A 27,825-nucleotide genomic window follows, 5' to 3' on the forward strand; every position below is an offset into this window, starting at 1 on the left:
ACATTTTACCTATTTAGATTAATTCAAAATTATAATAACCTTCATTAAAATTGAGTCCAACACTCTACAATACACAAATATCATAGTAACATTCATTAAAATTGAGTCCAACACTCTACAATACACACAGTAACTTCAAATAAAAACAATTGATTAGTTAAACACGTTTACAACATATTAATACAAATAACAAACCTATGATTAGAAGAAAAATTACAATGCCTTAAAACATAATACAACATTCAACATACAAAAGAAAATAAAAAGAATTCAAACTGGGATCGTCCTTAAAGTTAATAACATGGAAGAGATGGATGGAGCGCCTTAAGAACATTCACGCAGGAACTCGTCCATTAATGCAGAGAGCTGTTGCGATTGTTGTGCAGGCGGTGCAAATTGCATCTGATCATCAGAACAAAGAGATGACAAAAGCCAGTCTGATGATGCTTCATTTATTATTGTATTTGAGGAGGAGGAGACTTGAGGATTGAAATTGAGATATTAATCCATCTAAATCTGCCAATCACCATTAATAATGTCCCCTGTCTAGGGCAATGACGTCAGAAACAACAGGAGGAACGCAAATAGTTTCTGACACGATGGGTAGATCATCAAGAAGTGATATTATTTCATCAGAATAAATGTCGTCGGAATAAAAATGAGATGTCGCCGGCGGCGGCGGATCAGGAGTAAAGGGTTGATAACTAGCATTATTTTTTTAATTATAAAGATTGGAGAAGCTTTGTTGCTTTGCTGTGATTTGGTCGGAAAAAATCTTTACAGAATTTGAGGACAAACCATTAACCAACGATAAAATAGAATCTCTATTCCAAGAACAGGGTCGTAGACTTGTTCATCGTCAAAATTGATCGGTTGTTCCTACGACTCCGACTCCGACTTCAACTCCATTCTTATTATTATTATTAAGTAATTTGGATCGGTGTTCCTTGTATCGCATGAGAATGGGTTTGAGTTGGTTAGGATTTTCCGGCCAAGGCTCCACTTCTCTTCCATCGGCCGAGAAAGATAAGATGCACACATCAACGCTACACAGCGTTGATAATTCCAGAGACTTCTTCTTCAAGTTCTTCATCGTCGACGGACAAGCTTTCACCATTTCTAATCGATCCTTCCTGTACGTACGTAGAGAGTAGAGGAGCTATATCAACTTCTTAATTAATAGATTTTTTTATTATGGTTTATTTGTATTTAAACATAAACATAAACTAACATAATCAACTAAACAATCCAATTAAACTAACCTAATAATTACAAAAGCCCAATTACTTATTTTCTCGCTTACTTAATCACGACGCGTAAGACGTACGCGTTTTTTTTAATTTGTTCCCCTATATATATAATCAACTAAACAACCCAATTAAACTAACCTAATAATTACAACAACCTAATTAAACTAATCTGGTAATCAAACAAGATATAGATAGGGTTGAGCCCAATTCCCAACTCTAACCCAAACCCAAAATATTAATTTGGGTTGGGTTGGGTTGAGTTTAATTTGGGTTGGGTTGGGTTTAATATAAGTTGTGTTAGGTTAGGGTTACCCAAATTACCCAAATTTAATTTAATTCTCTCTTATTAATCCAATATAAACTAACCATCTTTCAACTTTAATATATTCTCTTGATTTTTACTACGTTGATCACAATTACAATCGAACACGTTTTTGACAAGTTTAACAAATTATTGGCACATTTTTGACATTTTTGACATCTTTAACACGTTTTCACACTTATAACACGTTTTTCACGTGTTTGGGAAATTTAACACGTTTTATTACATTTAACACGTTTTTACCACGTTTAACACATTTTTGACATTTCAACACGTTTAACACGTTTGTGCATATTTAACATTATTTGACATTTTTTTTCAAAAAATATGTTTTTAACATGTTTAACACGTTTTTGGTACGTTTAACATGTTTTTGACAAATTAAACAATTTTTTTACAAATACATCACGTTTGACACATTTTGGCATTTTTCACGTTATTTTACATGTTTAACACGTATTTAACATGTTTAACAAGTTTTTCACGCTTTTGACACGTTTAATACGTTTTTCACATTTTTGGCATGTTTAACACAATATTGATACGTTTAACACGTTTTGACACATTTAACACATTTTTACGTTTTTAGCACGTTTAACACGTTTTTGACATGTTATACATGTTTGGACTCATTTAACATGTTTTTTACATTTTTGGCACAATTAACACATTTTGGCATGTTTAACACATTTTTGGTACGTTTAAACATGTCAAAACGTGTGAAATGTGTTAAATATTTGTTAAACGTGCCAAAAACTTGTTAAATATGCCAAAATGTGTTAAACATGCTAAAAACGTGTTAAATGTGTCAAAATGTGTTAAACGTGTTAATTTGTCAAAACGTGTTAATTGTGTCAAAAAAACGTGTTAAACGTGCCCAATTCATTAAAACATGTTAAACGTATCAATAATGTGTTAAACGTGTAAAAAACGTGAAAAATGTGTTAAACATATTAAGAACGTGTTAAACATGTCAAAACGTATGAAAATGTGTTGAACGTGTAAAAAACGTGTTAAACTTGTTAAAAATGAATTAAATGTGTCAAAAACGTGAAAACATATTAATCGTGTAAAACATACCAAAAATAAGAAAATAAGAAAACGTGAAAAACGTGTCAAATGTATTAAATGTGCCAAAAACGTAAAAAAACGTGTTTAATTTGTCAAAACGTGTTAAAATCGTGTTAAACGTGTCAAAAACGTGTTAAAAGTATTTAAAATGTGTCAAACGTGTCAATAATGTAAAAAACATTTGAAACGTGTCAACAATGTGTTAAACGTGTTTAATGTGTTAAAAATGTTTTAAACATGTTAAAAAACATGAAAACGTGTCAAAATGTGTTAAATGTGCCAAATATGTGAAAAACTTGTTAAACGTGCCAAAACATGAAAAACGTGTCAAAATATGGTAAACATGTCAAAAACGTAAAAGAACGTGTTGACGTGTCAAAAACGTGTTAAACGTGCCAAAAACATGATAAACGTGTTTAATGTGTAAAACATGTTCAATTTGTCAAAAACGTGAAAACTTGTTAAACGTATCAAAAACGTGTTAAACGTATCAAATATGTGAAAAACTTGTTAAACGTGCCAAAACGTGCAAAATGTGCCAAAATATGAAAACATGTTAAACGTGTCAAAAACGTGTTAAACGTGCCAAAAACGTGTTAAATATGCCAAAACATGAAAACATGTTAAACGTGTTAAACGTGTTAAAAACGTGTTAAACGTATTTATATCATATTTTGATTGTTTTTTAGTTTTTTTGTTAATTTATGTATTTTAGAATTTTATTTGATGTTAAATTTAACTTATTTTTCAAAATAATAACTTATTTTTTTTGTATTGTTTTATTTTAACACTAAATATTTATTGAAAATATTAATATTATTGTAATATTTATATATTATCACATATTTTGTATTGTTACTCTAAATCTCACATTTTAAATTCAAATAAAATAAGAAAAAATCTATAAAATTGCATTGTTCAAATTCAAAGTGCCTAGATCATCTCTCAATATAAGAGTTCAAAATATTATTTTTATTTGAAAATTTTAACAACACCGACTATTTGAAACTGTAGTGTGGTTTTATGTTTTAATCCAACATTCTACTTATTTAGATCAATTCAAAATTATAATAACATTCATTAAAATTGAGTCCAACACTCTATAATACACAAATGTCATAGTAACATTCATTAAAATTGAGTCCAACACTCTACAATACCCAAAAACTTCACATAAAAGGAATTGCAATTGATAGTTAAACGCGTTTACAACATATTAATACAAATAACAAAACTATGATTAAAAGAAAAATTACAATGCCTTAAAGCATAATACAACATTCAACGTACAGAAGAAAATAAAAAAAAAATTCAAACTTGGATCCTCCTTCAAGTTAATAACACGGAAGAGATTGATCGAGCGCCTTAAGAACATTCGCGTAGGAACTCGTCCATTAATGCAGAGATCTGTTGCAACTGCTGCGCGGGCGGTGCAAATTGCATGTGATCATCGGAACAAAGAGATGACAAAAGCCAGTCTAATTATGCTTGGTTTATTATTGTATTTGAGGAGGAGGGGACTTGAGGATTGAAATTGAGATATTGATTCATCTGCATATCCAATCACTATTAATAATGTTCCCTGCCCAGGGCAATGACGGTAGATCATTAGAAACAACAGGAGGAACGCAAATAGTTTCTGACACGATGGGTAGATTATCAAGAAGTGATATTATTTCATCAGAATAAATGTCGTCGGAATAAAAATGAGATGTCGCAGGCGGCGGCGGATCGGGAGTAAAGAGTTGATAACCAGTATTATTTTCTGAATTATAAAGATTGGAGAAGCTTTATTGCTGATGCTGGTGCGATTTGAGGAACTCCATTTTGGAATTGATGATCTAAAGTTTTGCTGCGATTTGGTCGGAGAAAATCTTTAAAGAATTTGAGGACAAACCATTAACCAACGATAAAATAGAATCTCTATTCCAAGAACAGGGTCGGGGAATTGTTCGTCGTCGAAATTGATCGGTTGTTCCTACGACTCTGACTCCGACTTCAACTCCGTTCTTATTATTATTAAGTAATTTGGATCGGTGTTCCTTGTATCGCTTGAGAATGGGTTTGAGTTTGTTAGGATTTTCCGGCAAGTCTCCACTTCTCTTCCGTCGGCCGAGAAAGATAAGATGCACACATCAACGCTACACAACATTGATAATTCCAGAGACTTCTTCTTCATGTTCTTCAACGTCGACGGACAAGCTTTCACCATTTCTGATCGATCCTTCATGTACGTACGTAGAGTAGAGGAGCTATATCAACTTCTTAATTAATAGTTTTTCTTACTACGGTTTATTTGTATTTAAACATAAACTAAACTAATCAACTAAACAATCCAATTAAACTAACCTAAAAATTACAACAGCCCAATTACTTATTTTCTCGCTTACTTAATCACGACGCGTACGACGTACGCGTTTTTTTTTAATTTGTTCCCCTATATATATAATCAACTAAACAATCCAATTAAACTAACCTAATAATTACAACAACCCAATTAAACTAATCAGGTAATCAAACAAGATATAGATAGGGTTGAGCCCAATTCCCAACTCTAACCCAAACCCAAAATATTAATTTGGGTTGGGTTGAATTTAATTTGGGTTGCGTTGGGTTTAATTTGGGTTGTGTTAGGTTAGGGTTACTCAAATTACCCAAATTTAATTTAATCATCTCTTATTAATCCAATATAAACTAACCATCTTTCAACTTTAATATATTCTATTGTTTTTTACTACGTTGATCTCAATTACAATCGAACACGTTTTTGACAAGTTTAACAAGTTATTGGCACATTTAACACATTTTTAGCACATTTAACACATTTTTGACATCTTTAACACGTTTTCACATTTATAACATGTTTTTCACGTGTTTGAGAAATTTAACACGTTTTATTACATTTAACACGTTTTTACCCCGTTTAACACATTTTTGACATTTCAATACGTTTAACACGTTTGTGCATATTTAACATTATTTGACGTTTTTTAAAAAAAAAATATATGTTTTGACATGTTTAACACGTTTTTGGTACGTTTAACATGTTTTTGACAAACTAAACAATTTTTTTACAAATACATCACGTTTGACACATTTTGGCATGTTTTCACGTTATTTTACATGTTTAACACGTATTTAAGATGTTTAACAAGTTTTTCACGTTTTTGACACGTTTAATACGTTTTTCATATTTTTGGCACGTTTAACACAATATTGATACATTTAACACGTTTTGACACATTTAACACATTTTTACGTTTTTAGCACGTTTAAAACATTTTTGACATGTTATACATGTTTGAACTCATTTAACATATTTTTTACATTTTTGGCACAATTAATGCGTTTTGGCATGTTTAACACATTTTTGGTACGTTTAAACATGTCAAAACGTGTGATATTTGTTAAATATTTGTTAAACGTTCCAAAAACTTGTTAAATATGCCAAAACGTGTTAAACATGCTAAAAATGTGTTAAATGTGTCAAAATTGGTTAAACGTGTTGAATTTGTCAAAACGTGTTAATTATTTCAAAAACGTGTTAAACGTGTCAAATTAATGAAAAACATGTTAAACGTATCAATAATGTGTTAAACGTGTCAAAAACGTGAAAAATGTGTTAAACATATTAAAAACGTGTTAAACATGTCAAAAACGTGTGAAAATGTGTTGAACGTGTAAAAATCGTGTTAAACTTGTTAAAAATGAATTAAATGTGTCAAAAACGTGAAAACGTATTAATCGTGTAAAACATACCAAAAATATGAAAACATGAAAACGTGAAAACGTGAAAAACGTGTCAAATGTATTAAATGTGCCAAAAACGTAAAAAAAACATGTTAAATTTGTCAAAACGTGTTAAAAACGTGTTAAAAACGTGTCAAAATGTGTTAAAAGTGTTAAAAATGTGTCAAACGTAAAAAACATGTGAAACGTGTCAACAATGTGTTAAACGTGTTTAATGTGTTAAAAATGTTTTAAACGTGTTAAAAAACATGAAAACGTGTCAAAAATGTGTTAAATGTGCAAAATATGTGAAAAACTTGTTAAACGTGCCAAAACGTGAAAAACGTGTCAAAATATGATAAACATGTCAAAAACGTAAAACAACGTGTTAACGTGTCAAAAACGTGTTAAACGTGCCAAAAATATGATAAACGTGTTTAATGTGTTAAAACATGTTCAATTAGTCAAAACGTGAAAACTTGTTAAACGTATCAAAAACGTGTTAAACGCACCAAGTATGTGAAAAACTTGTTAAACGTGCCAAAACGTGAAAAATGTGCCAAAATATGAAAACATGTTGAACGTGTCAAAAATGTGTTAAATGTGTAAAAACGTGAAAATCGTGTTAAACGTGCCAAAAACGTGTTAAACGTGCCAAAAACGTGTTAAATGTGCCAAAAATGTATTAAACGTGTCAAAAACGTGTTAAATATGCCAAAACATGAAAACATGTTAAATGTGTTAAAAACGTGTTAAACGTATTTATATCATATTTTGATTATTTTTTAGTTTTTGTTAATTTATGTATTTTAGAATTTTATTTGAGGTTAAATTTAACTTATTTTTCAAAATAATAACTTATTTTTTTTTTGTTTTGTATTGTTTTAACACTAAATATTTATTCAAAATATTAATATTATTGTAATATTTATATATCATCACATATTTTGTATTGTTACTCTAATTCTCACATTTTAAATTCAAATAAAATAAGAAAAAATTTATAAAACTACATTGTTCAAATTCAAAGTTCCTAGATCATCTCTCAATATAAGAGTTCAAAATATTATTATTTTTTTTTGAAAATTTTAACAACACCGACTATTTGAAACTGTAGTGTTGTTTTATGTTTTAATCCAACATTCTACTTATTTAGATCAATTCAAAATTATAATAACATTCATTAAAATTGAGTCCAACACTCTATAATACACAAATGTCATAGTAACATTCATTAAAATTGAGTCCAACACTCTACAATGCACAAAAACTTCACATAAAAGCAATTGCAATTGATAGTTAAACGCGTTTACAACATATTAATACAAATAACAAAACTATGATTAGAAGAAAAATTACAATGCCTTAAAGCATAATACAACATTCAACGTACAAAAGAAAATAAAAAAAAAATCAAAATTGGATCCTCCTTCAAGTTAATAACACGGAAGAGATGGATGGAGCGACTTAAGAACATTCGCGCAGGAACTCGTCCATTAATGCAGAGAGCTGTTGCGATTGCTGCGCGGGCGGTGCAAATTGCTTGTGATCATCGGAACAAAGAGATGACAAAAGACAGTCTGATGATGTTTGGTTTATTATTGTATTTGAGGAGGAGGGGACTTGAGGATTGAAATTGAGATATTGATCCATCTGCATCTGCCAATCCCCATTAATAATGTCCCCTGCCCAGGGCAATGACGGAAGATCATCAGAAACAACAAGAGGAACGCAAATAGTTTCTGACACAATGGGTAGATCGTCAAGAAGTGATATTATTTCATCAGAATAAATGTCGTCGGAATAAAAATTAGATGTCGTCGGCGGCTGCAGATCGGGAGTAAAGGGTTTATAACCAGCATCATTTTCTGAATTATAAAGATTGGAGAAGCTTTGCTGCTGCTGCGATTTGAGGAACTCCATTTTGGAATTGATGATGTGAAGCTTTGCTGCGATTTGGTCGGAAAAAATCTTTAAAGAATTTGAGGACAAACCATTAACCAACGATAAAATAGAATCTCTATTCCAAGAACAGGGTCGGGGACTTATTCGTCGTCGAAATTGATCGGTTGTTCCTCTGACTCCTCCGACTCCGCTCTTATTATTATTAAGTAATTTGGAGGATCGGTGTTCCTTGTATCGCCTAAGAATGGGTTTGAGTTGGTTAGGATTTTCCGGCCAAGTCTCCACTTCTCTTCCGTCGGCCGAGAAAGATAAGATGCACACATCAACGCTACACAGCGTAGATAATTCCGAAGTTTTTTTCTTAATGTTATTCAACTTAGTAGACGAACAAGTTTTTTCCATTTCTGCCGTGACCTTACTGTCAATCACGATATAAATTCCACAATAATAGTTTCGTAGAATAGGTAGAGAAGAACAGAATGGGTAAAAGAACAGAATAGGTAGAAGAATAGACTGATAAAAGAAACAGGATGAATAGAAGAACAGGTTGAATAGAAATTGGGAGTTTATTAGGGTTAGGGTTACCAGGAGCGACGGCTCTGGTAATTAGAAAGAGAAAGTATAACAATTAGAATATCCAAAATATATCCCTCTCCTTACAATTCTATCCTTATTTATAGACTAACAAATTATAAAATAACCCTTAAAAGATATAACTACGTCTATTTCAACTCTCAGCAAATTAGGAAATAGATTCCTAATCTTTGGAAATAGGTTCCTAATCTCTGAAAATAGAATCCTCATCTTTGGAAATAGAATCCTTATCTTTGGAAATAGAATCTTCATTGTTGTGAATATTAGATTCACAACATCCCCTTCCCCTTAAGAACTTCCTTTCCCTTTTTGAACGTGGCTTCTGCATCGGAAACTGCTTACAGAATTCGGGAAATTAAGAACGAAAAAAAGTCCATTCTTCCCACGTGGCGTCCTCTTTCGCAGCATTTTTCCACTTGACCAATACCTAAGCAACCATTCTTCCCTTCTTTCTGATTAGACGCCTTTCCAAAATTTCTTCTAGAACCAATAGTATATCACCATCCTCTGCCACTACGGGAAGCGATAAGCTGACCGTCTGCACCTCGCCCAATTTAGCCCTCAATAAGGATACATGAAAGACAGTAATGAATCTTACAGCCCTCTGGAAGTTTCAATTTATAGGCCACTTCACCAATTCTTTTTTCAACGAGAAAAGGTCCAAAATATTTTGCCGACAACTTGATATTTTTACGAGCAGCAACTGAAGTTTGTCGATAAGGTTGTAGATTTAAAAACACCCAATCGCCCACCTTAAACTCTCTTTCTTGACGTTTTCTATCAGCTTGTTGTTTCATACGATTCCGAGCTAATTCCAAATTCTCTTTCAGAATACGACACATCCATGTACGCTCTAGAACAAAATCTTCAACAACACCAACCTTACATGATACCATTGGACCCATAGATAGTGGTACTGGAATAAATCCATAAAGAGCTTCAAAAGGGGACATTATAATTGAAGAATGAAATGAAATGTAGAAAATATTTGAATATATATATATATATATATATATATATATATAATTAAATAGCAAATTATTTCTTTAGTATATAAAATTGTTTTATTTCATCCTCTTTACTATACTAAGAGAGAAAAAGTGGATATCTCAACCTCCAAAAATTTTCGAAGAAAATTTCGAAGAGTCTTAAGGATTAGTCGTACTATCAACGAGTGTACTATCAACGAGTGTACTATCAACGAGTTTAGGAATTCAATATTTTAAAAAAAAAAAATACACATTCGTTCCATCACATTAACTCATAAAGTTGCAGAATAACCTTCTATATAAAAAAATAAAAATAAAAAAAATAAAATTGTTTGATTTCCTTATTATTTTTTATTTATTCATATTTGGCACGTCTATATGATTGTTTCATTTCATCCCCTTTTCTTTTTTCACCTACCTTTATTGTCACTTATAATAATATAAATTACCCCTTAACTTATCAAGATAGTTAAATCTTATTTAAACTCAGGTTCAAAACTTTAAGTCAATCCAAATTAACCAATCCTACATTTTAAACAATTAAGTCCAACTTATTTTATTTATTTTTATTTTCAGGAAGCTAACACAATTTTATAAACAATTAATATTTTTTAAATGAGAATTACTTAAAATATTTAATTAAACATTCTCATTCTCTTAATTTATATAATTAATTATATTTCACAAAAGAAAATCAAAAGACTTTGTTTGTTGGTTAACATTGCTAGACTAATCAAAGAATATATTCATTTTAAAATATAGAAAATTAGTACAAAATTTTGAAATAAATAGTAGTAAAAACAAGACGTATATGTGAATCGACTCATCAAGTTTCCATTGAAATAAGATCCACAGTAGTAAGAGGCTAGTAGTAAGAGGCTAGACCACCTACCAGACAAAAAACAGTCTAACAAGCCGGTACAATAATTATATCAATGAATTCCATGTCCATGTATTTTTTAAATTTTTGGTAAAAAAATGGGAAAATATCGTTACTATTAATGATAAGACTATTACTTACTAAATCGTCCTTTATCTATACGAAATAACTTGCATAGATAACTTGAATCAGTATATTTCGAAAGAGAAACAAAAATGAGAGAATTTGGAGATAGAATGAAAGAGGCAATGACGCGTCATCACGTGAAAAAAGAATAAAAGATAAAGAAAGAGAAAAAATCGTTAATTTTTCAACAAATTAGATTCGATAATTTAGTTTCTTATTTCGAAAATAAAGTATAGTAGGTATTTCGAAAATGTAAAATAAGATTGAGGACTTAGAGAATCCTAAAAAAATGATAAATTATTTAATTCACCGGGGTTTGTTCCCCCTCCCCACTAACTTCCAAATTTTTATCTGACACCCCTTCCACTCTCTGTCTAAATCTTAAGACTTATTTTAATTAGTTAATATTATTTTAAATCAGACTTTAATTTAAAAATTAAAAAAATTAAACACACGAAGCAGACTTACTAATCAGACTTAAAAACCGTTAATATTTTCTCTAAGCTTAATCAATTTTATCATATCTCTCTCTCTCTTCTTCTCTGTACTCTGTTCCATTCTCTTTCTAAAAAGTTAACAATGGAGGATGAAGAAGGACTTGATTCCTGCATCCATACTGCTATGCATTCCTTCCGTCATTTCGCATATCTTCAACTTCTCTCTCTTCCACAAAGCTGCTGATCTTCTTCTTCTTCTGCAGTCACTCTCGGTCCAGGTTTTGATCTATTTTTCCCTCTTTTTCACAGCTTTTCCTTCTTTTTACTCTACAATCTGGTCAAATTTGAGCTTAAGCTTTCTGTCTTTTCAGCTTTTTTTTGAATACTGTTTAGAGTGCAAGGAAATGTGTTCCGTTCTTCGTTCTTCATTCTTCATTTCCGTTTTCTTAGATTTACTTATTTTCTGAGGTTATCTTTCTGATTTTTGGTATGTTCTTGTTCAGTTAGTGTTTGATTAGATGTATTTTGACATTACGTCACTGGAATTTCTTAAGTTTTTCTCTAATGTGTTCTACATTTCTTTTATTTTGAGTTTTTGTCTATCAATGTGAAGCTTAAACTAGCCGCGGATTTCTTGGACATGATTTTGAATTGTTGTGTGAGTTTTGGCTATTTTGGTTGCTATACAGTGATACTTCTAATTATACTCTTATATTTCTTGCGCTCATGCACAAATAGTTGAAATGTGGCTGTGGCTCGAGGAAAGTAAGTGCCTACAAGTATTAACATAGCTGATACTTATTATGAAGCTGTCTAAATTTCATCAAAATCTTCCAAACTTGATGTGCTAGTTTGCTTTCCCAGTGATTTACATTTATTTCTTACAAGAAAATGATCTACTCTGGTTGTATATTGACAGAAGTTTGCATGATTTTGGCTATTAACACATAGCATTTGGGAGTATATGCTGGAGCCAGTCCTTCTTCCTGATTGTTGATAGCAAGATGGAGCAGTACGAAGTATTAGAGCAAATTGGAAAAGGGGCATTTGGTTCTGCCCATCTTGTGAGGCACAAACATGAAAAAAAGAAGTGAGGAAACATGTCCACTTTTGCATTTTTGTAGCTTTCTTACTTTAACATAACATCAATTAGCTATATGTATATAATTCCAAAAATAAATAAAGACTGGCCTCATTTGTTCCAGGATACACTGAACCCCTTTGATTGAACCTCAAATACATATATTCATTTGTTGTTTCTCACCATAATATGACTTTAAACTCATCAAACGGATTCAATGTTTTTTTTTAGTTTATTTGGTTATTGCTTACACCTACTCCCACTCTATTTCCAAATATTGAAGGTATGTGCTGAAAAAAATTCGCCTGGCTCGTCAAACTGATAGAAGCCGTAGATCTGCACATCAAGAGGTTGGTATTGCTACACACTTTAATGCTTGAGAGTTGAGAAACATTTATGGTTTTATTGTTTCTTCATCTTCATTACTATGATTTTATATCATCATTTTCGCTACACTTTTCCAAACCTAGGGATTTTCATAATTAAGTGATTGTCTTCATGAGTTTCAATTGAAGATAAATTTCTTATTTTGTTGAAATCTTTTCTTGATCTAGTTAGAAGTTTTTTTCTGTTAAAAGGGGAGAGCTATATTGTCTTTCTGATGTATCTTGTTTAAGCTCGAGTCCTCTTTTAAATAAAAATAATTACCTTTCCATAAAAGGGTAAATAACCTCTTCTTTTCTGGCTGTAAAATTTCTATGCTACTTTTGCATGAAGATATAAAATAGATACCTTCCTACACAAGCCCCACCTCGTTTAGAACCCGAGGCTTGGCTTGGTCCATTTAACTTTTGCATACATAGTAGAATACCTCGTTCTAGCACCTGAACTTTTGCTTGACAATGGAAAGTTCTTAATGCATTTAAATTTAATAGATGGAACTTATATCCAAGATGCGGAATCCATTCATCGTGGAATATAAAGATTCTTGGGTAGAAAAGGTACGCTAATTTGGTAGTTTAACTTTGCTGTTGCTTTTTTGTTTTTGCATTTCGCCTACTATTTTTATTTTAAAATCTATATGATAATTTCCTTAAAACCATAGTCATCGGGAAAGTCGCATCGGCTATGGTAGAAAATTGACCAAATTAAGCACAAGTCGTCATGTGTAGTCATAAGTTTTTAAAATGGAAGTTGAAATCGAGTGTGACTTCAACCTTAAACATAAAACTCAATTTATCGAAACATCAAAAGTTGATCCTCTGAAAAGACAAACTGAAGGGGTGCAATTTCAGTCTGTTGTTCGTTCCTTCCCCTAGCATCATAGTTGATCCAAAAAGAGATGTGTTGCTTTATTTTCAGCCTTGATTTCTCCTTCTTTGTTCTTGTTATCTCCTCTCAGTTCCGTCCCTTCATTACCAACTTCAATGCACTTGGCGAATTCCCCCTCGTTCTCCAAGTCCTCATTACAAAAAGGTAACACAACTTTGGTACATTCAAGACCACCTTTCAAAGTGAGACTAGCTTTCCTGTCCTCATTTTAAAATGGTCAACCTTTAATTAAAAGAGAAAGTGAACTTTCAAGGGTGAGGGGCAAAAACAGAAAATAAATACAGAAAGTTAGATTCCTATCATGCATGTCACAGAGATCCAATCCCGTTCAAATTCCCCTTTTCTTGATGGAAGCAAACATGTGGCGGAGGAAACCTTTGATCCTCTCATGTTCTAGTCTTTTTCCTTGAAAATTTTATGTTGTGCCCTTTCCAAATTGTTCGCAATAAGAAAAGGGTGACGGTCTTCGAATCGGAACCTATAGTCCTCCCCGAACACCAACCAATCCATTGATCCCAAAATTCCGCAACTGAATGAGACATTACCCAATGAAAGTTAAGGATACTTTGGAAGATAAACCAAATATCTTAGGCGAGTGAGCAATGAAGCAGGATGTGATTGGTAGACTCCTCACAACATTTGCATAGAAAACATCTGACAATGTGAAGCCCTTCCTTTTAAGTTTATAAAGTGTGAAGACTTCTCCATGAATGACTTCTGAGGCGAAAAGAGAAATATTTTGAAGGGGTCTGGTGTTCCCAACAACCTTCCCGGGGAATTGGGAGGTGACCCCTCTAAAAAGAAGATTAATAAATACAGTTTGTAGAAGTTCGCCACTTTGATGTCCTTCCTATTTGAGGCTTCAAATAAATGATGGAAGGTATCTGAAAACCTACCATTCTGAGCCAGGGATCCATCCAAAAAATATATTTTCTTCCCTTTTTTGTCTGAGAAGGATAAGAGAGGATAATGTGTGGTCCGTGTCCTTACTATGTGTCCCCATAAGCGCGTTCCCAGATATGTCCGACTTGAAAGAGGCCTCTATTCGAAATTATGGATTCCATACTTTGATGTAATAGTTTCGAACCATAAGCTTGCTTTGTCCTTAAGACATCGTCACCATTTGCAAAAAAGAGAGATTAAAAAGGGTGAGATTTTTTATGTCGAGGCCTCCTTCTGATCTACTCAAATCATTTCTTCCATCAAATTATCAGCCAAGATGTCAAAATACGCCTATTTTATTCTTTATAACATTTAAAAACATTAAATACATTTTATGATCTCTGAAGTTTCACTAGCCTTTGTGATTTGGTATCAAGTTGACGTGGTCTGATGCGTATGGTTCAGGGCTGCTATGTCTGCATTATCATAGGCTACTGTGAAGGAGGAGACATGTATGTGGCTTCATGTTGAAGTTAAGTTTATTCATTGGGTACTGGGCAGTTTACTAAACAGATGTACACCATCTACCTTTTGCAATTTTGCAGGGCAGAAGCAGTAAAGAGAGCTAATGGTCTGCTTTTCCCCGAGGAGGTTATTTATTTTCTATTGAAAGTGTTGTCTTTCTTATCACAATTAAAGAAATTGATATTCTCTAGGAAGCTTTTAGTCTTTACAGTTCATCTGATGGATTCATGCTAAAACTCTTATAGAAGCTGTGTAAATGGCTTGTGCAACTGCTAATGGCACTTGAGTATTTACATGCAAGTCATATTCTTCATCGCGATGTTAAGGTTAGTTGATTCATTCTTTTTAAAACAGTTATTTCCCAGCGTTTATCTAACTGTCAATGTTACTCGTACCCTTCTTGATCTCTTGCAGTGCTCAAATATATTTTTGACCAAAGAACAAGATATACGCCTTGGTAAATTTGTGTCCCTCTTTTCTTTGCGGATGTCTTGCTAGTATTTCATCTAATTAAGGCTATTACAGGTGATTTTGGACTTGCCAAGATGTTAACCTCAGATGATCTTGCTTCCTCCGTAAGTCATGGGGATACAATTGGATGTTGTTCATCTTTCAAATCTTCTGTACATTTCATTTGTTAAAGGGAGGGTTGTTTCTAAATCCAGGTTGTGGGCACTCCAAGCTATATGTGCCCTGAGCTTCTTGCTGACATACCTTATGGATCTAAATCAGATATTTGGTCTTTAGGTAAGCAAATATGTCAACCTACTCTTATCCACATATATGTATGATATGCAATTTTGAGCAGGAAAGAATTATTTGTCTATGTAACCAAGTGCTTTCACTTTTACTGATTTTATCAGGATGTTGCCTATATGAAATGGCTGGTCAGAGGCCTGCTTTTAAAGCATTTGTAAGTTATAACAGGCCTGTCTTTTTCAGTTCGTGCAAAGTAATTTATGATTTTTGTTTTCTTACTTTAGTCTCCTATGGAATCAAACTTTAATAACCATTGAGCAAAAGAAGAGGTGGACTTGGAGGAAATTATATTATTTATTAATCAATTAATGCCGTAAACCCTATGATATTACCTATTGCATATAAGACTTCAAGATAATTATGAAACCTAACTAATTGGATACGTACTGATATAGAACATATTTAATACTCAGCTCTAATACTAATGTTTATCTAGTTATTAATTCTCATTCTTCTGATGTGGCTGCTTCCCATTGGTTGAGTCTTCTTTCAATCCTAGTCTTTCCTTAATCCTTTCACCTAGGGTCATCATTTTACGGATTAATCCGAAATCCAATTCTAACCCAATTCGAATTACTAAATTGGATCAACTATTTTGGCTTGGATTAAATTTGAATTGGATTTGGATTTGGATTATCCAATTTATTCAAAATAATTCGGATTAAAATATTGTTTTTTCTTCTTCAGGAACTAAGTCTATATTTTCCTCAGTATTAGGTTTCTCTCTTCTCTATAAACAGAGACCGTTTCTTCATTAACCGGAAATAAGATATTCCGATCTCCTTCTTTCTACTGCATATGAAGAATGATGACGAATTCCATATAAATTTTTTTTTAGACTTTTTCTGTTTTTATAACATTTAATTAAAGCTTTGAATGATATCTTATTTGTTATGAATTATAAAAAAAACTTCTTTAATAAAATTAGTAAATTAGAGCTCTTTTTTACTAGATATATAAAAATAAATATAAACTTATATATATAAATTATAATATTCTTAATTCACTTTTCCTTTTTTTCAATATAAATAAAATAAATTAATTAATTATAACAACAAAAATTATCATGGAATAACATAAGTTGACTCTTAACAAAAATTAAATAAATATAAATACATTTTTAGTTTGGATTGTTCAAACCATAATCAATCTACATCCAATATGTATTAATTGGTTTGGATTGAATACCGGTCGGTTTTACCCGTTTGTTCACTCCTACTTTCACCGTAGCCCTTGATTGTTACTTCTCCTTGCGTTTCCATATCATCCGTTGATGTTGGTTTACTCCCCTAACAGATAACTTGTTTGGTTTGAGTTTAAGCATGTTGCAATTTAGTGAAGGATATTGCTTGTTCATGTGTTCAAGTCCTTGAGCAGATTCTATGATGTCTTGATCTCTCTTTTTTTGCTTCTTTATGGATCCTTGTGTTTTGACCACAGTCTAGTACACTTTCTAGAATAGTCTGGCCTAATTTAAGAGCTAGTTCTGCATTTAGAGCTAAGTAAGCTATATATAGGGCTTTTTTCTGTAAATCTGAAGGTTTTAAATGCTGCAAGATGTTATGCTAAACTGTAAATAGAACATTCCTTTTTGTGTTTCTAATGGCAGGACATGCAAGCACTGATCAACAAAATTAATAAGTCTATTGTGTCTCCACTACCAACTAAATACTCGGCTGAATTGTAAGTTATCTTGTTTAAGTGGAACTTTATTTACTTATTGTTTTTGAGCTCTCAGTTCTATTTATCGCAGTTACACATATCGATCGACCTCTTGTTGGCATAAAACCAGTGTAATTTACTGGTCTTTCCTTGTAGCTGGTGACTTTTTTCTATTGTGACGTTAATTCAGCATCTTCTTTCATTTACCTATTTGAAGAATTAGTTATTTAATGACCCTTGCAATCGTCCTAGAACTAGTGCTTTATAATGTCTACATTTTTTAATCTTGCCTGTGAGTTAGTTATAAAACTTAAAGAAGTAGTGGACATTCTTTCAAGTTTGGAAAGAATAGCATTTATAACGCATTTGAAAATGAAAGTATGGATACATACTACTTGGTAGGAAGATTGTTGAATTTTCTGGTATTTTGTTTCTTTAAACATAGAAGTTTATGGACTCTTATCACATTAATGTCCGCATATGGTTTGAACCAAAGATGTTTCTTTTGTCCAACGATTGTATGAGATATAAATTAGACAAAAAGGTCCCTAATGTATTATATCTGAAACTTAATGAGTTCTTCTTGTGGAATTGGTCTGATACTATTTTTTCTATTATTATTTTTTCAGCCGAGGCCTCATCAAAAGCATGCTACGGAAAAATCCAGAACTACGACCAAGTGTATTTTTCTCTCTCTTATCTGTTTTTTGTACGACATTCTAGTGAAATTGGTCTGATAGGATGGTCTATATGCTTTTCCATAGCTAAGTAGTGAAATAAAATTGACCATTTTCTGTGTTTGTTGCATGCATTCATGTTCTTTATTCATGCTAGAAAAATGCAACAGAAAATACAATAATTGTTGCTAGTTTCTTGCTGTCCATGTTAATGCTTCATGCTGTCACTTTGAGTAAGTTTTCTACTTGTAATAGCTAAAAGAAGAGGGCAAAATGTTGTAGCAAGTAGATAAGGCATAAGCTAACTGTTGAAAGCATGAGATATTTGCAAAACATATTGATCTTGTTCCTAAAAAGGTGGCATTTGTTTGTGTCTGACAATCATATACAAGGCTTGTGTGTTTTTATTTAAAACTCCTGCAGGTTAAAATTTTGTTTGATGATGGTGTAGGCGTCAGAACTTCTGTGTCATCCTCGCCTGCAACCTCATGTTGCTAAGGTTCATCAGAAGCTTAATAACCCAAGGCGCACCAGTATACCAGTCAGCTGGTCTGAAACCAAGAAAGCTAGATTTATGGAACCTGTAACGAGTTCTCTTCACACATATAAAGCGAAACGATATTCATATGGAAATGATAGAGCTCTTAATCCAAGTATATCTGGAACAGACCAAGATTCCCCTTTCTCAACTAGGAGAGCTCAAAATACAAAAAACTTGAGCAGACGGATGGAGCAACTGTCCATAGGAAGCAGTAATATGCCTCCAAAGACTCCTCATGTTGCTGCAATCTCACAGTTCACTCCGAAGAAAACTTCTTACTCTTCAAACAGGCGAAATGGAGTGTCAAGCGATCGCGAATCTGTAAGTTACAATCTATTCTATATAAGATTTGAATATATACTCTCCCTTTGTTTTGTCACATTAATTGGGAGTTTTCGTGCTTGTATTTGCAGTTTCAAACTCCAGCAAGCTCGGTTGCCACAAATCGTAGGGCATCCTTTCCACTGTCAGTTTGTAAAGCTTCATCGAGGCCTAATACGAGTATGCTTGAGTCCATAGCATCTCCGGATGTTTCAGTGAATTCACCTAGAATTGATAGAATAGCTGAATTCACATTGGGCTCATATGAAAGCCCTTATCTTGTGCTGCCTGCACCTAAAACTTCATCGACATCTGCACAAGGAGGAGGGTCTTCTTCTATGTCTCCACAACAAGTTGAGCATCCAATTATGAAAGACAAATGTACAACAGCTGAAATTAGTGGCTGGCAATGCAAGACTGAATTGGATGGAAGCGAGCATTCGGATCAAAATGCAACCGCTGGGGGGGCATCGAGCGGCGGAACCTCATCCTCTAACCAAAGACGTAGGCGATTCGACACTTCATCTATCAAGCAAAGGGCTGAGGCTCTAGAAGGATTACTTGAATTTAGTGCAAGACTGATGCACGAGGAGAGGTTGGATGAACTGAGTGTTTTACTGAAGCCATTTGGTCCTGGGAAAGCATCCCCTAGGGAAACTGCTATCTGGTTGACAAAGAGCTTCAAGGAGAACAACACTCTCAAATAATAAGCACAATATCACTTCACTTCAATTAGAAGGTTTTAGACTTAGCCACTTATGCACTAATTGATACAATGAATGAGCTTCACTTCTTTTTTTAATTTTATATATATTTGAACCACTTATTATGAACTTTTTCTGTTGTATGATGGACAGAATTAGGTTGGGTTACTAATCTAGATTAGCAGATGTGAAAGGACCTGATGTTTTTTATTAAATATATCTCAGGATTGTTAATTTGCAGTTTTTTTCTTGCCAAAATTTTTGATCTATGAATCCTGTTCATATATTTAGGTAGATTCATATTCTCATCAATCAAAATATTCTTCATTTATTTTGCTAATAACAAATTGATAATGATAGTAGATTAATATTACTTTACAAAATGATAAGTTAAATTTTATTTATTTATTTATAAAACTAATATTTATATTTGCATAATTCTTCAATGAGAGTGCCACTCCTAAATCCTAAACATACACTCTCTTTTGGACAGGTATAGTTAGTAGCTCCAAACGGGGAGGTTGCTAGCCGAAGATTAATATTTCGTCGCAGGTTACTACTCTTCTTCGGATGAATGATTCAGATTTGTGACTACCTATTTAATATAATATTAAGAGCTTAAAATCTAAGATGGATTGTCTTTCTTAGATTGAGCTTTTTTTTTTTTTTTTAAGTAAATATAACCATAATCAAAATTTTATTCCTTTTCTTATTAATTGGATCACTAAACTCATTACCTAAAAAAAATTAAAAAAAAATTAAAATAATTTTTATAACATAAGAATTCGCAGCAACATGACATGTGGGTCTGGAGTGATTTGATGTTCAACATTGATTTGCGTGTCAAACATTTTAAAAAAAATAATAAAATATTATTTTAAAAAAATGATAGTACCTTACAACTTTAAAAATAATTGTAAAAATAATTAATTTATTTAAATTTTAATAATATGGAGATTTGTTGTAATTAAATGAAGATATTTGAATTTTTATAAAATTTGATTTAAATTAATTAATTTAAAAAAAACAATTATTTATTTGAAGATAGAGTCGTCAAACGATTTTAGAAAAATAAATAAAAATATGTACGTGCACAAACGTATTTTACACTAAAGTTTTGTTTGGTTCGAAGTTTTGTGATACTCGGGAAAGAGCTTTCGCGCTATGTCCTCCATACCCGTTTTAAAACGGTCTCTACTTATAAAGTTGACTTTTTGAAAATCGATTGTATAACGTTTGAGTTTTTAACCGATTATTCTTCAGGTCATAGTCATGCTTCTAGATTTTAGCGTTATTTAAACTATTGAAACAACAATATTTAAATGCTAGTACCTGTTGCGAATGATAACTAAGGTGGAAATACCTGGAGAATATCAGTCATTTTTAAAGTCATTAGGGTTTAGAAATAAACACCAAACGAGTCTTTGTGGAAATATTTTTGTGGAAATATCCAAAAATATTTAAAATACATTTTCTAATGTTTTGGGGGTTTTTAGAAAATGATTTGAAGCCCTAAAATTATAAAAATAAATTTGGATTTTCAAAAGTAGAACCAAACATGCCTTAGGACCGGAGTCCTAAGGTTGTGGTTCATTTTTGTCGGTCGGGGTCCGGAGACCCTCGGTCTGGGTTCAGGAGCTCTCGGTACTCAGACCGGAGTCTCTCGATCAGGTGTTAAGGACTCTCGGTCCTTGGCTGATCTTACTAATCTAGGTGTAAAAATCTATTGGTCCTAGACTAGCTTGGGGTTCGGTTTCTCGGTCGAACTGTATAAACCTCTCAGTCCGGGACTAACTCTAGGTTAAGTTCCTTAGTCTTGGACTTGGGAGCTCTCGGTCCCGAGTCTAGAATTCTCGGTCATAGGGTTAGACCTCTCGGTCTTAGGTCTTGGGAGTCTCGGTCCCGGACTTAAGCCTCTTGGTCTTAGGTCTTGGGTCTTAGTCCCAAGTTTGGATTTCTTAATCGTGAGTCATTGAAGTCTCAGTCCTAAGTCCGAACTTTATTGGTCCTAAGTGAGAATCATTAGTCGAATTTCTCGGTCTTAGCTCAAGAACACTAGTCCTAGGTCTCGGTCCTAACTTAAGAACATCGGTCCTAGGTCTTGATCCTAACTTATTTTTCTCGGTCCTTGGTCTCGGTTCAGACCGAGGATCCTCGGTCCTAGGCTAACATGCCTCAGTCCTCAAGAACACAAAAATCCAATTTTTAAAATTCATTTTTTAGCTCTAATTCTTTGATCAAAGAGCTTGGGTAGCTTCACAAAGCTCCTAGAAACATGTTAATCATCATCTAAAGGTATGGATCGACCTGGATGATGATCAATTTGTTCAAAATAGTTTATGATCAAAAATTGGGTTTTTGATTGTAAGGTTGTTTTGAAGTGTAATGACTTATCCAATAGTTTACCAAGGGATGGGGTTGGGGTGTATAATAACCTTTATTTTGAGGATGCCCGGGAAAAAGTCCTAGGTCAATTAAGGAAAAAATGTTTTAACCTTTTGGGTAAGGATAAGGTAATGGAATTAATAGATAAATTCCTAGGTAGGATAGGAGAATTTCTAAAAGGAATAGAGATGATGATAGAAATCATACTAAGAAAGAGAAGAATTCCATACGGATAGTTCACATTGCTTATTCTATATTTACTTTCATTTGAGTAATAAAATCCAAGTCAAGTAGTACGTCTGGTTCACGAGGTTCTACCACTGAAGTCCCATGTCTCGTAGACCCGCGCGCAATCAATATGGAAAGACCCGGCAGATCGTAGCATATGTTCTGTGAGCAACCAGGTCAGTCAGTGGTTCGTAGAAGCGAGGGTGGTCGGAATTTGGTGGGTTGCGTATGAAATGCATTTAGGAGTTCTCTGACGCCGGGACTTTCTTTATGAGATGATAAAATATGGCAAAAACTATACCGAGAGTTGGTTCACGTAAGAATGGACGTATTGGTTCGCGTAAGAATACACGTAGAATACCTAAGGGAGTTATTCATGTTCAAGCAAGTTCACTCGAGGAAGGGGCACTCTATATAGAGCAAGCAAGTCTTAGAGAAGAGACGCCCGCGCAAGGACCTATTATAATACATATACTTGATTGGTACCAAAACAAGAACACTAGTTGTTCGTTTTGATCAAATCAAGAGCTCAATTTTTTTTATTTTTTTTGAATTTTGATTTTGATTAAACATGATCCAAATAGTTTCCCAACATGTTTACAATCATGTTAGGAAGCTTTTTGGGCCGTGATTCGATCGAATTATCCCAAGAACAACAAACCCGTTTTTTTGATTTTTGAAATTCAAATTTGGGTTTTATTATTTAGATCGATTGATCGGTTCTATCATATCCAGATAGTTTATAAATTATCTAGGGATAAATTCTCAACCATAAAACATCATAAACATTAAACATACAAGCTTATAAAATTTGAAATATAAAAATTTCAAATTCAAACTATAAATATGAATTAGAGGTTGATTGAAACCTTATCAAGGATTGAAGAATACTCCTTGATCCTTAGGGAAGCTTTCTAGATGCTCAGATCCAAGTTTTAAGGTCTTAAACAGAAATTTTAAAAAATTCGAAGCTTTAATGGCAGATTTTGATTTTCTTTGATTTAAGGGTTGTGTGTTGGTTCATTCGCTTCATAATGACTTGAAGGGGATATTTATACTCATCCTAAGTCAGTTGGGGAAGCCAAATTGGTTGAATCAGTCAAAAGCCATTAATGACTTTTGACTATTCTTGGCTTTTAGTCGCCGGAATAGGCAATGACGAAGCCTACTCTTGTAGGGAAAATTATCACCATCGTAGGGGGATCATTCTAGGCTTTGAATAAACTCATTTGATGGACCAATGTCTGAGTTCCAAAAAGACAAGATCATCACGGTTCTTCAGATCTTATCTGCTCGACGTCGCGATGAAGATGAAGATCGGAGTCAAAACGATATCGTTTTGATGGCATCCTGACGTTCCGTCTTGACTTTGTGGCATTTGAGCAGTCCGTTAACGTTCCAGCTAACTGTCGTCTCCTGATCTGTTACGACCCGGGCGTGCGTCTCCTCGGCTACAACGGGCTACGTGAAAGTGCTTAGAGCGTTGGATGATAATTCAATGTTAATCCAACGTGCGCGGTTGCTGCTGCAATTCTTTGTTCTGTTTCGGTTACACCCGATTATTTATTTTTATTTTAAAACCTTAAGAATTTGTTTAAAATTGATTTTTCTTTCACCATTTTGGTTTAATTTTGATCATTTTAAATACACAAAATATCAAAATAAATATTTCAAATATTTTACCAATTTAAAAAAAAATATTTTTAAGATTTAAATAAATAATTCTTTTAGATAAAATGGATACAACAATTCATCAAAATTATTTATTTTTGTCCTTTAATTTTTCTAAAATTATTTGGAGATATTATGGTAAAATATTTATTCCAAATAATTCTATTTTTTATTTTGACTTTAACCCTTAATTAATTTGATTAATTAACACAATAATTAATCTTAATTAATTATTTTAAATAAGTTTTTGGCTAGTTAATTATTTTGATTTTATTTATTTAAAAATAAATTAAAATAATTATTTTAATATTATAAATTAGAGTGTAATTTTTTAGTGTTTATAATTTCTATTTTAATTTATTATTATTATTATTATTATTATTAACTCAAAAATAAGGACTCTAGGGAGAAAATATGTGTATTTTTTTTGAATTAAATTAATATTTGGTCATGAAAAGTTTTTAAAATTAAAATAATTTATTTTTTTAAAGATCTATTGTTTGATAGAGTCACCAATTGATTTGTTACAGCAGGGTCTGTTGCGACTCGGGCGCGCGTCTCCTCGGCTACAACGAGCTACGTGAAAGTGCCTAGAGCGTTGGATGATAATTCAATACTGATCCAATGTGCGCGGTTGCTGCTGTAATTCTTTCTTCTGTTTCTGTTACACCAGATTATTTATTTTTATTTTAAAACCTTAAAGATTTGTTTAAAAAAGATTTGTTTAAAATTGATTTTTCTTTCACCATTTTGATTTAATTTTGATCATTTTAAATACACAAAATATTAAAATAAATATGACAAATATTTTACCAATTTCTTAAAAAAAAAATTTAAGATTTAAATAAATAATTCTTTTAGATAAAATGGATACAACAATTCATCAAAATTATTTATTTTTGTCCTTTAATTTTTTTTTTAAAATTATTTGGAGATATTATGGTAAAATATTTATTTCAAATAATTTTATTTTTTATTTTGATTTTAACCCTTAATTAATTTGATTAATTAGCATAATAATTAATTATTTTAAATAAGTTTTTGGCTAGTTAATTATTTTGATTTTATTTATTTTAAAATAAATTAAAATAATTATTTTAATATTATAAGTTAGTGTGTAATTTTTTAGTATTTTTAATTTCTATTTTAATTTATTATTATTATTATTAACTCAAAAATATCTCTCGCTAGTAGTCGTTGGATTCTAGCCACTATGCAAGAGAAAATATATTTAATTTGAAGTAAAGATTTTATACAAATGTGTATTTTTTTTGGTTGAATTAAATTAATATTTGGTCATGAAAAGTTTTTAAAATTAAAATAATTTATTTTTTTTAAGATTTATTGTTTGATAGAGTTGTCAAAATTAATAAAATATTAAAAAAATTCAAACATTCTTTTAAGTTCTATTGTTTGGTTACACTGGAAAATATTTTTGAATTATATCATTCTTACCCGTTAAAGAATCTTTTAACGTTTCACTAATTCATAAATATTTGGTTATTTTTTAAAAAAATTAATTTTATAATATTTTATTTAATTAGTTATTTTTTAAATTCTAGACCTTTATAATATCAAAATATTATTTAAATGCTACTTGTTGAAGATTATTGAGAAATGTACAGTGAATTGATGAAAAGTTCTTGACCCTTCATAAAACTGTGTGAAGATTCAAAAGTGAGCTTTAAAACTTTATACAAAGATTTAAAATAAAAATATTAAAAACTTAGAGAAAACATTTACTGCGGATTTTGTGGAAGCTTAATTGTTGATTTGAGATTAATTGTTGTTGGAATGTCTTGGCCAAGAATGCTATTTATACTTTTTAAGCGGGTAAGAGTAGCTTAGTGGATGGAATTCGGGATAAAAGTCCATTTTTAAAAAAAAAAAAAATTTACCTAAAATCAACCCAAATCAATTTTTTTAAAAATAATTCAAAATTTATTTTTAAAACCTTTCTTTTAGATGAGTTTATTTGCTTAATTTGAATATTATATATAATTTTTTTACTTTTTAAAATTAACTTACTTTTTTTTTCCTATATTAATTTAGTTTAACATTCATTCTATATTAATTTAGTTTACCATTCAAATTCATTTATTTTTATTTATTTCATATTTTTATTTATTTTATTAATATTATAATTTATTATTAAATATATTCTAAATTTAAATAATTTCACTTTATATGTATATTTATTCATTTAAATAATTAATTTTATATAATATGATGTAGTATATAGTTGCCTTGTTTGTAATGCCTATATTAAACTTATTTAAAAACTTTATTTTTTTAAATATTTAAATTTAACATTAATTTAGATTAAATATTTTTATTTTATATGTGTATTTATTCATTTATATAATTCATTTTATATAATATGATGTAGTATATAGTTGCCTTGTTTGTAATGCCTCTATTAAACTTATTTAAAAACTTTATTTTTTTAAATATTTAAATTCAATATTAATTTAGATTAAATATATTTAATTAAATATATTAATAATTTTAATAATATTTTTCATTCAAAACTCTTTAACATCTCAATGGGATAATTTTAATTATATTTAATTTTTCAGCTTTTATATTTTAACTTACTTTATTTAATTTTTTTAAATTAATTTAGTTTACCATTCATTTATCTTTATTTATTTTATATTTTAATATTTTTAATAATAATTAATTTTATATAATATGATATAGTATATGTAGCCCTTTTTTAATGCCTATATTAAACTTATTTAAAAATTTTATTTTTTAAAATATATAAATTTAATATTAATTTAAATTAAATATTATATATATATATATATATATATATATATAAACTAACAAATTTAATAACATTTTTTTATTCAAATGTAGCTTATATTTATACATTTAAATGATTAATTTTATACAATATGATAAATTATGTAGTGGTCTTGTTGTATCGTAGTCATCTGGTTTGTATCGCCTATATTAAATTTATTTATTAAAATATTTAAATATAATATTAATTTAGATGAAATAATATTCTTAATAATTTATTTTTACATTAAACTAGTTTATTATTATCTAAATAATTTACTTTTATACATTAAACTTTATTTTTTTTTAATATTTAAATTTAATATTAGTTTAAATTAAATATATTTATTTAAATATATTAACAATTTTAATAATATTTTTCATTCAAAAATCTTTAATAACTCAATGGGTTAATTTTAATTATATTTAATTTTTCAGCTTTTATCTTTTAACTTACTTTATTTAATTTTTTTAAATTAATTTAGTTTATCTTTCAAACTCATTTATCTTTATTTATTTTATATTTTAACATTTTTATTAATAATTAATTTTATATAATATGATATAGTATATAGTAGATTTTTTTAATACCTATATTAAACTTATTTAAAAACTTTATTTTTTAAAATATTTAAATTTAATATTAATTTAAATTAAATATATTTTTAATTATATATATATATATATATATATATATAAACTAACAAATTTAATAACATTTTTTCATTCAAAAAGTATATTATATAATTTTATATAATACGATAAAGTAGGGAGTCGCCTTAATTGTATCGCCTTGTTTTTATCGTAATCGCATTGTTTGTATCGTAGTCGCCTTGTTTGTATCGCCTATATTAAATTTATTTATTAAAATATTTAAATATAATATTAATTTAGATTAAATAATATTTTTAATAATTTACTTTTACATTAAACTAGTTTGTTATTATCTAAATAATTTACTTTTACACATTAAATAATATATTTTCTTAATTAACCCAATCTCAAAGAAGGTTTAGGAGTTTAT

General features: G+C 30.7%; 1 protein-coding gene across 1 annotated transcript; it reads left to right on the plus strand.

The window, feature by feature from the left end:
* The first annotated feature begins 11,393 nt into the window (after positions 1–11,393).
* Positions 11,394–19,978, plus strand: LOC124945342 (serine/threonine-protein kinase Nek2-like). Its single transcript, XM_047485761.1, has 15 exons — positions 11,394–11,581; positions 12,223–12,393; positions 12,668–12,734; positions 13,260–13,325; positions 15,004–15,050; positions 15,144–15,189; positions 15,309–15,389; positions 15,478–15,520; positions 15,589–15,638; positions 15,729–15,810; positions 15,927–15,976; positions 17,432–17,505; positions 18,114–18,165; positions 18,613–19,023; positions 19,116–19,978. Exons 2-15 carry the CDS (start codon positions 12,308–12,310, stop codon positions 19,728–19,730), a joined length of 1,770 nt encoding a protein of 589 aa, XP_047341717.1. The 5' UTR covers positions 11,394–11,581; positions 12,223–12,307; the 3' UTR covers positions 19,731–19,978.
* The last annotated feature ends 7,847 nt before the right edge of the window (positions 19,979–27,825 follow it).

Source organism: Impatiens glandulifera, chromosome 7, assembly GCF_907164915.1.
Source record: "Impatiens glandulifera chromosome 7, dImpGla2.1, whole genome shotgun sequence".
NCBI lineage: Eukaryota > Viridiplantae > Streptophyta > Magnoliopsida > Ericales > Balsaminaceae > Impatiens > Impatiens glandulifera.

Excerpts from the sequence above, each read along its gene's own strand:
- LOC124945342 (XM_047485761.1), top strand. The coding sequence starts at position 12,308 with ATGGAGCAGTACGAAGTATTAGAGCAAATTGGAAAAGGGGCATTTGGT. Across the intron at positions 12,394-12,667 it reads CACAAACATGAAAAAAAGAA|GTATGTGCTGAAAAAAATTC; the intron begins GTGAGGAAACAT and ends CAAATATTGAAG. Across the intron at positions 15,639-15,728 it reads CAGATGATCTTGCTTCCTCC|GTTGTGGGCACTCCAAGCTA; the intron begins GTAAGTCATGGG and ends TTCTAAATCCAG.